This window comes from Pogona vitticeps, chromosome 2, assembly GCF_051106095.1.
Source record: "Pogona vitticeps strain Pit_001003342236 chromosome 2, PviZW2.1, whole genome shotgun sequence".
Classification (NCBI taxonomy): Eukaryota; Metazoa; Chordata; class Lepidosauria; order Squamata; family Agamidae; genus Pogona; species Pogona vitticeps.
In genome coordinates this window covers 133,302,090-133,314,861 of record NC_135784.1, presented here as the reverse complement: position 1 = coordinate 133,314,861, position 12,772 = coordinate 133,302,090, and the positions used below count along the sequence as shown (strand labels likewise).

General features: G+C 45.3%; 2 protein-coding genes across 6 annotated transcripts in view; both read right to left on the bottom strand.

Annotated features, from left to right (window-relative positions):
* Positions 1–9,242, bottom strand: part of ST6GALNAC1 (ST6 N-acetylgalactosaminide alpha-2,6-sialyltransferase 1) — a 59,511-nt gene extending 50,269 nt beyond the window's left edge. The window contains exon 1 of the mRNA XM_072990470.2: positions 9,111–9,242. The gene's annotated coding sequence lies outside the window, so the exon portion shown is untranslated. The remainder of the gene's footprint in view (positions 1–9,110) is intronic.
* MXRA7 (matrix remodeling associated 7) overlaps positions 99–12,772 on the bottom strand; it is a 96,870-nt gene continuing 84,196 nt past the window's right edge. For all 5 annotated transcript variants that reach the window (XM_072990473.2, XM_078385994.1, XM_072990472.2 and 2 more), the window contains one exon: positions 99–9,368. Coding sequence is in view for 3 of the 5 variants with exons in the window: in XM_072990471.2 (XP_072846572.2) it covers positions 8,743–9,368 (626 nt within the window). In the remaining 2 variants the exon portion in view is untranslated. The remainder of the gene's footprint in view (positions 9,369–12,772) is intronic.

Sequence of the window (12,772 nt, the reverse complement as noted above, 5' to 3'; positions counted from 1 at the left end):
GGATACAAAATCAAATAGCTCTAGTGGTAGGTAACTTTTGTTTCAGAGAGAAACAGCTTTTCTGTCAAATCACCTCTGAAATTATTGCAACAAATCAGTTTATAGTTTGAAAAGGCAGTATGCAAAGTCAATGTTTTATTACAATGTTATTTTCATTAGACTTCCAGTATTTTTAAAAAAACAGATAATGTTCCAGATAGCCAAATATCAACCCAATTTCTCCTTCCAGCCTGGACAATTACATGACTGCCAAAGGATTGTCGGGAAGAGTGACTGCTAATCAACTGCCTCCAATATGTCCTGATGACTTTCACAATCCTATTTGCTGACATTTTATTAAAACCAAGTGTCACATACAGCACTGATGGTACCTGTCTGTCATGGGTTTGGAAGGAAAGTTCCATCCTATGGGGAGTGGAAGGCGGGACATCAGGGGGGAGGAGCTGTACTGTATATATATTTGGGGGAAGTCCATCGTAGGAGAGCTGATGTGGAGAAGTGGAGTTGGAGTCTGTGGGTCAGACTGTGGGTCAGACTGGGTACAACTGTTCGTCAGATAGTACATACCTGATAGGTTCAGGTTTCTATCTAGGTAGCCAGAACTGATAGGTTCAGGGTCTGTGCGTTACCTTAAAGTGTTCCGTGGGAACCAATCTGTTGTATGTGTATGATTGGGACTATACCAAGTTCCAGTATCCTATTTACCTGATCCTTTTATTTACCCTGTTTGTTGTTTCAATAAACCTTGTTCTTTTGTTTATTAAAATCCATTCCTGGTCTGGGTGACTTGGTAGAGCGAATGGTTGGTGGCAGCATAACTACAGGGTGGGATACTCCAGTAGGTCTGGGGTTGCTACATTGATTGGTGTCCAGCGGTGGGATACGACTGGTCCAGTTGTCCAGTGGTCCAGCAAAGCCTTGGCAAGTATGCCCAGAGCAAGGGGGGTGTAGTCAGGGAAAATCTGAGGGCGCGTAGGTAATCTTCTAGGCTTACCTCACGGGGAGGTAGGCTAGTGGAAGAACGTGCAAACTCAGATTGGGGGACTAGATTAGGGAGCTCTGAGGCAACCCGTGTGGCAGGAAAGGGCTGAGGCAAAGCTGCGTGAAGTAACAGTGATCTAGCCTGTCTGCTGAGAGGCCTAGCAGAGGGGGTGGATTCTACCTGGCAACAGTTGCAAGTTGGTGCTGGAGGAACAGCAGCAGTCTATAGAAGGCTGTTTCTGAGGCAAAAGGAAAAAAGTCGTCGTTTTATTTTGAGGCGTGACTTTTGAAGGCAGCCTGTTCTGGGGGGATTATGCCCTTGACTCGAAGCCAAATGGCAGAAATGGGGAAAGTGAGAGAACCACAGGGAGACCAAGGTTCTGAGGAGGAATTTGGCTCAGTGCAGGATGAGAGCACGGGAGAACTGACCTCAGAACTCAGAAAAATGCTCCTAGCCCAACAGCATGAACTGAGGGTGAGGGAAATGGAGGAAAGGGAAAGGGAGAAACAGAGACAGTTTGAGTTAGAAAGAATGGCGTTTGAGCTGAAGAAGCTGGAAATAATGAGTAGAAATAGGAATAACAATAATAATGAGGGGAACCCAGGGAATGGGGAAGGCAGCCTGTCTAAAACTGACCTGAAGAAATTCCCTGTATACAACAAGGGAGATTGCCCTGAGGTGTTCTTTTCCCTCGTGGAAAGAGCGTTTGTGGACTTCTCAGTAAGGGAAACTGAGAAGATGACCATTATGCGATCTTTAATCAGTGGCAGCCTGGCAGAAGTCTATGCAGAGATGCCAGTGGAACTGCTGAAGGACTTCGCTGAGTTTAAAAAACTGGTGTTTGCCCGGCATGGGATAAATGCTGAACAGCTGAGGCAAAAATTCAGGTCACTCACAAAAAAACCAGAGCAGACTTTTACCCAAGTGGGGGCCCAACTGGTGAGGTTGCTAGAGAAATGGCTGTCTCAGGAGGGGACAGAGACCTTTCAGCAGCTCAAAGACCTGATAGCGCTGGAACAATTTTATTCAGTCCTGCATGGGGAACTAAAGTTCCATGTGAGAGAGAGGAAACCTAAAACGGTGACAGAAGCGGCAGAGATCGCAGATTTTATTTCCCAAATAAGGAAGCCCTTAGGTGCTGAGGGAAAATCTGTGTGTAAGCCCAAAGAAACCTACAGCAGGTACTCTCAGGGACCAGGGAAAAACCAGCAAGGGGGAGGGGCCCATGTTGAAGGGAATCCCTCGGACATGAAACCACCAAGACCTCAGATTTTGGAGGGAAACCCAAAAACAGATGAGAAAGACTCCAAGTACAGCAGAAAATGTTATTTCTGTCAAGGAAAGGGCCATCTAATCTCAGAGTGTGAGAAATTAAAGCAGCTAAAGGGAAATTTGCCTCATGATTTGAGTGGAACCAAGCCAAAAGCTGTGTTCTGTGTCCAGACAGAGCAAAGCTCCTTGCCACTGAGGGAGCCTGTTGCCATGGCGACTCACTCTGGACCAGTTACATCTGCTGATCAGGCTGGGGAAAATGGTCCTCTTGTGGAGGTCAAGCGCTGCTTACTAGTTAGGACAGATTCGCAATTGTTTGAGACCGCTGGGGTGGACGTAGGAATACTTGACCATCAGTATAGGGGGCTAAGGGATACTTGTTCCCAGGTGACCCTGTGCCATCCAGACATTATCCCTAGGAAGCATATAATCCCAAATGAGAGCCTGAAGGTGGCAGGGATTGAGGGGCAGGTGATCTCACTGCCAGTAGCTGAGGTACCTGTGAGCTTTCAAGGCTGGAGGGGAGTTTGGCGTCTAGCGATTTCATCGACTCTGCCAGCAGCCGTGCTCGTGGGAAATGACCTGGCTGAACATGTGAAACGGGTGTTAGTGATTACACGTTCACAAGCTACCACGGGGACAGTTCAGGGGGGTACTGAAGACCCCGAGGCTGAAGCAGATGAGGGTAGTCCCGAAGCTGTGGCAGAAACCTTAACCACGGACAGCAAATTTGGCCAAGAGCAAAAGGCAGACGCCACTCTCCGAAAGTGTTTTGAAAAGGTGACAGACACCCCGCTAACACCTGAAACCCTAGCGAGATTTCACGAGAAAAAGGGAATTTTATATAGAGAGACCCTGATGAATATCTCAAAAGGGGGAGATGGGATCAGAAGTCAGCTAGTGGTACCTGAAAAGTATCGCCCCATGATCTTACAAAGGGGGCACTCTGACATGTTTGCTGCGCACTTAGGGGTGAACAAAACACAGCAGAGAATCACACAAAATTTTTACTGGCCTGAAATAGGGAAGCAGATCAAGGAGTTCTGTAAACAATGTGATGTGTGTCAGAGGCAGGGGAATAACCGTGACAGGACCAAAGCGAAGTTGTGCCCTTTGCCTGTGATTGACACCCCGTTCAAATGTATAGGAGTGGATATTGTGGGACCTTTGCCCAAGGCCACAAAGAGGGGGAACCGGTTCATTCTCACCATTGTGGACCATGCCACGAGGTACCCCGAAGCCATTCCCTTGACTAACATCGAAACTAACACAGTGGCAGATGCCTTGGTGGGGTATATGTCCAGGATGGGATTTGCCTCAGAAATAATCATAGATTTGGGCACATCGTTTACATCAAAGCTCATGAAACGGTTATGGCAAATCTGTGGAATTAAACACAAGGAAACCACTGCCTATCACCCCAAAAGTAATGGGTTAACTGAGAAGTTCAATGGGACTCTGATGCGCATGATTAGGGCTTACTTGGCAGAGAATCCAAACAATTGGGACCAGAAGCTGCAATCCCTTTTGTTTGCTTATCGATCAGTGCCACAAGCCAGTACCGGGTTCAGTCCATTTGAACTTTTGTTTGGGAGAAAGGTAAAAGGTCCACTTGATTTAATCAAACAAAATTGGGAGCAGATCACCCAGGATGACCCACAAGATGTTGTGACGTATATAGACACTTTAATGAATGACCTGAAGAGAAACCTAGAGCTAGCAGCAGAAAACCTGCAAGCTCAGAAGGTCAGACAGAAAACCTGGTATGACCAGAAAGCCAGGGAGAGGCACTTTAGCCCAGGGGAGGAAGTGCTTTGGCTTAGGCCCTGCAAAGAGAACAAACTGCAGCTCAAATGGGCAGGACCATACAGGGTCATTTCCAAGATGTCGGATCTGAACTACCTTATAGAACAGGAGGAACACCAAGCACGGAGGGTGGTACATGTGAATGCCCTGAAACCCTACTACAGAGGGGAACAGAGGGTTTTATTTGCCATAAAAGCAGCTGAGAGTGAGGAAGCTGAATTACCCTTCTGGGAGGGTAGAGGGGAAGTGAAATACAACCCAGATGAGGTGAAGATCAGTCCTGCACTCACCCAAGACCAGCAGCAAGAACTAAAAGTGCTGCTCACTAAATATCATAAGGTTTTTTCAAATAAGCCGGGGATAGTGAAGGGAGTGATGCATCGGATCCACACAGGGGATGCAACCCCGCAAGCAGTATCCCCATACCGAGTGACGGGACCCTATAGGGACAAGGTGCGGAAGGAGCTGGACGAGATGCTTAGGGAGAACATAATCGTCCCCTCTTCTAGTCCTTGGGCCTCTCCGATAGTCCTGGTGGACAAGCCTGATGGGAGCATTAGATTTTGTGAAGATTACCGGAAATTAAACCGCGTAACCACTCCTGATGCCTACCCAATGCCCAGGCTAGACAACCTGATTGAAACCATAGGGGGTTGTCGGTTCATTTCATCGTTGGACCTAGTAAAGGGTTACTGGCAATTAAGGATTGATGCCAGGGATCAGGAAAAGACCGCATTTTGCAGCCCTTTCGGTCTATATGAGTTTAGAGTCCTTAGTTTTGGTCTCAGAAATGCACCAGCCACGTTCCAAAGGCTGATGGACCAGACCTTAGCAGGGCTCAGTGACTTTACTGTGGCCTACATTGACGATATAGGGATCTTCAGCAATACCTGGGAAGATCACCTGAAACACCTGGAGATAGTGCTGCAGAGGTTAAGTGCAGCAGGGCTAACAGTAAAGGCAAGCAAGTGTCAGCTGGGTAGCCCAGAAATAAAATACTTGGGTCACATAGTAGGGGGAGGAGTGATCAAACCCCTAGAGGCCAAGATAGAAGCCGTTCATGATTGGCCCAGACCCAACACCAAGAAAAAAGTCAAATCATTTCTTGGGTTGGTGGGCTACTACAGAAAGTTCATCCCGAGGTTTAGCGAGGTGGCGACTCCGCTGACCGATCTGACGCGGAAGAAGACTGATGACCGCATCCAGTGGACCAGCGACTGTGAGGAGGCGTTCCAGAGGTTGAAGGAGGCGCTCATCCATTATCCAGTGCTGCGGGCTCCCGACTTCGACCGGGAGTTCATCATCTACACCGATGCGTCTAACAGCGGGGTAGGAGCAGTTCTTTGCCAGGAGGATGAAAATGGTGACCAGCATCCAGTGTCCTACCTGAGTAGGAAACTCCAGAAAGGTGAGAGACATTTGGCAACCGTGGAAAAGGAGTGCCTGGCCATAGTATACGCGATTCAGAAGGCCAAACCTTACATCTGGGGAAGACATTTTGTTCTGTGCACTGACCACTCACCACTGCAGTGGTTAAAGACAATGAAAACCCATAATAGTAAACTTATGAGGTGGGCTTTAAACCTGCAAGATTTTGACTTTGAAGTGAAGGTGGTCAGAGGGTCAATGAACTGTGTTGCTGACGCCTTGTCAAGAAGACCCGACGAGTGAAGACGGCGGAGAAACCATGGACTGTGTATATTTTGGTGACCAAAAGTTAATTGTACCTGTTTATTGAACAGGCTTGGTTTGTATTAATAAAGGTAACTTAATGTATTGCAAATATTAATGTTTAAATACATAAGTGATATGTTTGACCTAGAGTGAGTAAGTATGGGTTATGGGATTGTATTATAATGTATAACTGTTTATGTGTTTTGATCCTGGTTGTTTTTTTGGAGAAAAGCACTTTAGCTTTTTCCCCGCAAAACAACTTATAAAGAGGGGAGGTGTCACATACAGCACTGATGGTACCTGTCTGTCATGGGTTTGGAGGGAAAGTTCCATCCTATGGGGAGTGGAAGGCGGGACATCAGGGGGGAGGAGCTGTACTGTATATATATTTGGGGGAAGTCCATCGTAGGAGAGCTGATGTGGAGAAGTGGAGTTGGAGTCTGTGGGTCAGACTGTGGGTCAGACTGGGTACAACTGTTCGTCAGATAGTACATACCTGATAGGTTCAGGTTTCTATCTAGGTAGCCAGAACTGATAGGTTCAGGGTCTGTGCGTTACCTTAAAGTGTTCCGTGGGAACCAATCTGTTGTATGTGTATGATTGGGACTATACCAAGTTCCAGTATCCTATTTACCTGATCCTTTTATTTACCCTGTTTGTTGTTTCAATAAACCTTGTTCTTTTATTAAAATCCATTCCTGGTCTGGGTGACTTGGTAGAGCGAATGGTTGGTGGCAGCATAACTACAGGGTGGGATACTCCAGTAGGTCTGGGGTTGCTACACCAAGCATGGCCCTTCATGCGCTACATATGGTTTTAAGAAAACCCTGAAGAAGTGATGGTGGACATATTCTTTGGTCTTTATGTAATTCCTAGCATTAGCCTGGTAATTTGAAAATTTATAGTGGTGGAGAAAAAAAAATAGTGGTGGAGAAAAAAAGGGGTATAAAAATCACTGCTTATCAGTTACAAAGAGCATAAAGCAAAATGACTGATTGCTACTCTGCTAACAATTTCTGATTATTATACAAACTATGGTATTGTATAAGACCTTTATTTGACTGTCACAAAGCAGTGAGCATTATTCACACTTGATCAGCTGTCAAAATGCTTCCTGAATCACCACCTTAAGATTGACCATCAAGTATCACAGAAACGGCTTCCACAGCATTTTTCCCCATGCCTTCAGCAGCAACATCTTCCCCCCTGCTCCCACTTTCCTTTTTTTAACATTCACCCTGAGGAAGATTTCTTGGAAACCTGATAGTTAATCCACTGCTTGTAACAGCGGGGCTGTTCTACTAAAGACATTGTGCTTCTACTATGTTTTCGATTTTCTCAACAAGACTACCTGCAATTTTTATTAATTAGTGATACTGACAGGTAATGCAACTGTGAAACAGATTTTCTCTGCAGGTTCTATAGTCCAGAAAGGCAGACCAGAGTTTGTTGTGATGGCGGAACCCTAATATTAACCATATGCAATACATAATCCCATGTCTTTAAGGTGCTTAAATTAACTAGCTTATAGCATAACTACAAACAGTGGGTGAAACAAATTATCAAAACTGCTATAAAGATAGTTTAAAGAATAATCTCAAGGTGCTACCATGCTACGGAATGTCTATTGGGAGTTATAAGCCAGCTGTTGTTCCAAATGATCTCTTGTAGTTGATGATGCTTATGACAGAAGCATTATGATTGTAACACCCCAACCTGCTTGCTCTGGAATATGTCATTGTTTTCATAGCAATTTGAAGTCAATCAACTTGTTGTGTACAAAAGAGGATAAACAAAAATGTAAGTAAACAAGCCTGAATACAACTGTGAACCCCAATTAAATGTGACCCAGTGGTTGGCATCTTGTTGCACAGCATAGTGTGCTGCATTAGAGCAGCCCTACTGAATCAGTAGGGACTTGGTAAATCAACTCCTCTGTAGGTTCCATTTAATCATATGGGCCTACTCTAGTTGTGACTTAAGAGCAGGCCCATTTGAATAGACAGAATTTTAATAGAGGATTTGACTCAGCAAATGGCTCTGCTCTACTGTTACTTACTATGCTAAGCAACAAGATTTCAACAACTGTATTAGTGCAATTCATATAAGAACTGACTCACTATTACATAATTGATTCAATGGGTTTAACTTCATTAGGGCTAGCAATTAAATTAAGGACATAATTGGATACTGGCTGAAATCCTGTTGCACCATTATGCAAACAGTGTAACTTCTGGACCCATATTGCTGCAAACTAAGTACCGTATTTTTCGCTCCATAAGACGCACCTTTCCATAAGACGCACCAATTTTTAGGAGAAGAAAACAGGAAAATATAATCTGTTTTCTTCGCTCCATAAGACGCACAGACTTTCCACCCCCGTTTTGTGGGGAAAAAGTTCGTCTTATGGTGCGAAAAATACGGTAATCTCTAGGCATTATCTGCTCAGAGTAACACAACTCAGCATGCAAGAGATTAAACCTATCTTAATTTACAGCTATTTGTGTTTAAAACTTACGATTTCTGTAACTATTCAACAGGATTTCAGCCAATACATTATTGCTGCTGTACCCTTTGATGGTAATCAAATGCTTAAATATATGTATATGTAGACACTGTTTCCCTCTTATATACTTCCCTATATAATTTTAGCACATGGAAAGGGCCACTACCCTGCTAGAATTCCAGATGATCCTTGGTTATGTACCTTGCAATTTGTGCTATTCATTTCACAGTTTCAAGTTTTGTTTTCATTACAGCATCTTAAATACCAAATACCTCTCCTGGTTCATTCACTGTTAGTTAAATATATTCAAATTTGTTATGATGGTAAGACAGACTAGTTTTATTTATCATTATATAGTCCCTCCATTACCACATACACTCCCCCCAAATATGGGAAAACATTCATCAACCTGTATAATGTAAATACAGTTTATACATTCTTATGGGCAGAAAGCCCCTCTCCAGCTTTACTTAGGCAACAAGAGAATGATCTTCCACAAAAGCTATACATATTTTTTCAACTTTTTCTCATCTACCCATAAAAAACTAAAGTACCTTAAGATTTTTTTCAGATCTGATATGAAGATATCAGCTCCTGCATCAGATAGGTCATTGAGATCAGGCAAAAACAAGCCTGTTTTCTCAGAGGTAATTAAATTATGTGGCAGACAGTGCACACCAATTTTATTACAATGGGATACCATTTTTATGTTAACATGCTTTCGTATTTTTTCCATTTCTTCAGGCTTTTGGTCTTTTCCCCAAACAGGTTTTGGCAACAATGAAGACCAAATTATAATAACACTGGGGAGTGCTCTTCTAAGAATGCCCATGTCATTTTTCATTGCCATAAGAAATGAAGTATGATTACCAGGCAGCAGGTCATCTTCTCCAACATGAATTATTATAATGGACGGAGGAGAGCGGAGATGATAAATCTCATGCAGAAGAGGCAAGATATCTTCCCACCTCATTGCCTGTACCCCATGCCAATACACATGTGCCCTTAAAGGTGGGATGTCCAGCTGCAATCCATGTAGTTTACTTTCTGCTCTTTTCTTTGAAGTCAAAATTACAGAATTGCCACATATCCAGACGTCGTTTAGAACAGGTTGCAGGCTCCCAGTATCTGAAAGTAAAATGCCCGATTAATTCAACTCCTTCAGTTTGAATTGCGTATAAGCTTATCACTCCTATATATGCTTACTATTCTAGTTCTAAAGCAGAAATTAATATATAATTATCTATAAGCTACATAATTTTGATCAGCTGTGTTTCAAAACCAAAATCAGGAAGGAACCAGTCAGTTGTACTTTTAGATCAGATTCTACTAATACAGTGGTGCCTCGCATAGCGAGGGTTAATCCGTTCCGGATTAACCTTCGCTATAGCGAAACATCGCTAAATGGAATAAAAAAAGCCATAGAAACGCATTGAACTTCGTTCAATGCGTTCCTATGGCTTGCAAACTCACCGTTAAGCGATGTTTCTTCATAGCGCCGCCATTTTCGCGCCCTCGGTAAGCGAGGGCAGGGCGCGAAAATGCGGCGCGGACCTTCCGGCGGCCATTTTGGAACCGCCGATCAGCTGTTCTCCCCGGCTTCGTTGTGCGAAAATCGCTAAGCGAATCGCTTAGCGATCATCGCACAGCGAAAAAAACCCAATAGGGGCCATCGCTGAGCGAATGCTCCAGCGATGGCCCAGAGTGCCTCGTTAAGCGATTTCATCGCTCAGCGAGGCACTCGTTAAGCGAGGCACCACTGTATGTGTCTGAATTAGAAATTGTCAGAAGCCTGTTCATATCAAAAGTTTTTGCAGGGCAGGGGAGGCAACTGAGGGAATTGTGTAATGGAATAAATGGAGCAGTTTAACTCAGAAAGACAAACTAAGGGAGAGGGTAGTCATAAGCAAGATTGTTTTCTTCCATCACATGGTCACATTTCCAGGAGCAGGTGGAGGAAAGATCCTTCTTCTCCTCAATCCAAGCCAATGCTGCCACAAGACAAGCAAGGGTTGGCCTGGAGAACTAGCCTCAGCCCCACCACTCATTCACCTAGGTCAGGGGTTAGGAAACTTTTTTACCTCCCCCCCCCCAATTTATATATGCTGACATTACTTCCTTGATTTGAAAGGAAGGAAATTATACATTATTTGAATTCAAAATATTATTGAATCTACACAGGCTGTGTACCAAACTAGCAGGATATATCATCAGTATCAATGGCTGCCAGGCTATATACCAAACTAGGAGGATGCACCAAATTTAATAAAGATGTGCGCTATTTTTGCTGGAACACATTGCACTCCAGCCATGGGGTGATATAGGGAGAAGTAAGGTGTCCAACGTGCCTAGCAAGCTGCATTAAATTTTTGCTAGCTCGCAGAGGATTTAATCATCATCAATGGTTGCCAGAGTGGTGCTAGCAATGACGTGTTTAATAGACACAGCCAACACAGAGTTGGGGGGGGGCTTTTCCTACCACTTCAATCATTCTGTGTGTAGTGTGCAAAAAGGAACAAACCAGGATAAAGGTCATGCCACCCACCCTGGTGCCACAACCCAATATCAAAGAACATGTGCGCTGTTTTTTTATCATCATCAATGGAAAACTCAGCAGTGGCCAGAGGATTGGAAAAGATCAGTCTACATCCCAATCCCAAAGAAGAGCAGTGCCAAAGAATGCCGCAATTACCGTACAGCTGCATTCATTTCACATGCTAGCAAGGTTATGCTCAAAATCCTACAAGGTAGGCTTCAGCAGTAGGTGGACTGAGAACTCCCAGAAGTACAAGCTGGATTCCGAAGGGACAAAGGAACTAGAGACCAAATAGCTAACATGCAAGGGATTATGGAGAAAGCCAGAGAGTCCCAGAAAAACATCTACAGTGGTGCCTCGCTTAACGGGTGCCTCGCTTAACGACGAATCCGCATAGCGACAATGTTTTTGCGATCGTTTCTGCGATCACATTGCGACGTTTTAAATAGGAAAAAATCACTTTGCGATGATTGGTATCCTGTTTCGCTTACCAATCATTTTCCAACAGCTGATCGGCGGTTCCAAAATGGCCGCCTGCTGTGTTTTCACCCGGATTCCTCGCTTACCCGGCAGCGAAAATGGCTGCCGTACGGAGGATTTTTGCTTAAAGGTGAGTTTTAAGCCCATAAGAACACATTGAAGGGGTTTCAATGCAATCCTATGGGCTTTTTAAAACCGCATAGCGACAAAATTGTTTTGCAGCAATTTTTTCTGCACGGATTATAGTCGCTATGCAGCGCACCACTGTACCTCTGCTTCATTGATTATGCAAAAGCCTTTGACTGTGTTGACTACAGCAAACTATGGCAAATCCTTAAAGAAATGGGGGTGCCTGACCATCTTATCTATCTCCTGAGAAATCTACTGTATATGCTGGCGTACAAGACGACTTTTGGGGGCCCCAAAACATGCCTCCAAGTGGGGGGTCGTCTTGTACGCCGGGTACGCCAGGGAGGAGCCGCCGCCCCGTGAGTGACGCGGGGCGCGCTGGCCGGGGAGGAAGGCAGGCGGGCAGGCAGGCAGACACAGTCGGTCGGGATGGAGGAAGGGAAGCACAGCGCTGCCTGGCTGTCCACTGCCCCGCGCCGCTGATCCAGTGGCGCACGCGCTCGCCGCCACCTGCCTGGTTCCCTTTTCCTTCTCCAGGTGGGTGGGCGGGCAGGCAGGCAGTCCTGCGCGTGCCACCACCCGCCCGGTTCCCTTGTCCTCCTCAAGGGAGGCGGGCGGGCAGGCAGGCAGGTGGGCCCCCGCGCGCACGCCACCACCCGCCCGGTTCCCTTTTCCTCCTCCGGGCGGGCGGGTGAGCAGGCAGGCAGTCCCGCGCACGCATGCCAACCCCTCCCGGTTCCCTTTTTCTCCTCCTGCTGCCGCCCCCTCCCAGCCTCTTCCTCACCCTCCTCTTTTTTTGGGGGGGACGTCTTATACTGCCGGTCGCCTTGTACGGCAGCATATACGGTATATGTGGGACAGAAAGCAACAGTCAGGAATGGATATGCAACAACTGACTGGATCAAAATTGGGGAAGGAGTATGACAAGGCTGTATATTGTCTCCCTGCTTATTTAACTTATATGCAGAATACATCGTGCAAAAGGCAGGACTGAATGAATCCCAAAATGGAATTAAGATTGCTGGAAGAAATATCAAGAGCCTCCGATATGTAGATGATACCACTCTGATGGCAGAAAGTGAGGAGGAATTAAGGAACCTCTTAATGAGGGTGAAAGAGGAGAGCACAAAAATTGGTCTTGCACTCCCAAGCCAACTACACCAGAGCACAGGTTGCTGTCCTCTGAAGATGCCGGCCACAGAGACTGGCGAAACGTCAGGAAGAACAAACTTCAGAACACGGCCCATGAGCCCGAAAAACCCAGAACCACCATTAGATCCCGGCTGTGAAAGCCTTCGTGAATATATTAAAAACACAAATATTGGCAACTCATTTGTACTCTTCATCAGTGATTTGTCCCTCCTTCGATTTCTTAGGCATGTCTCTT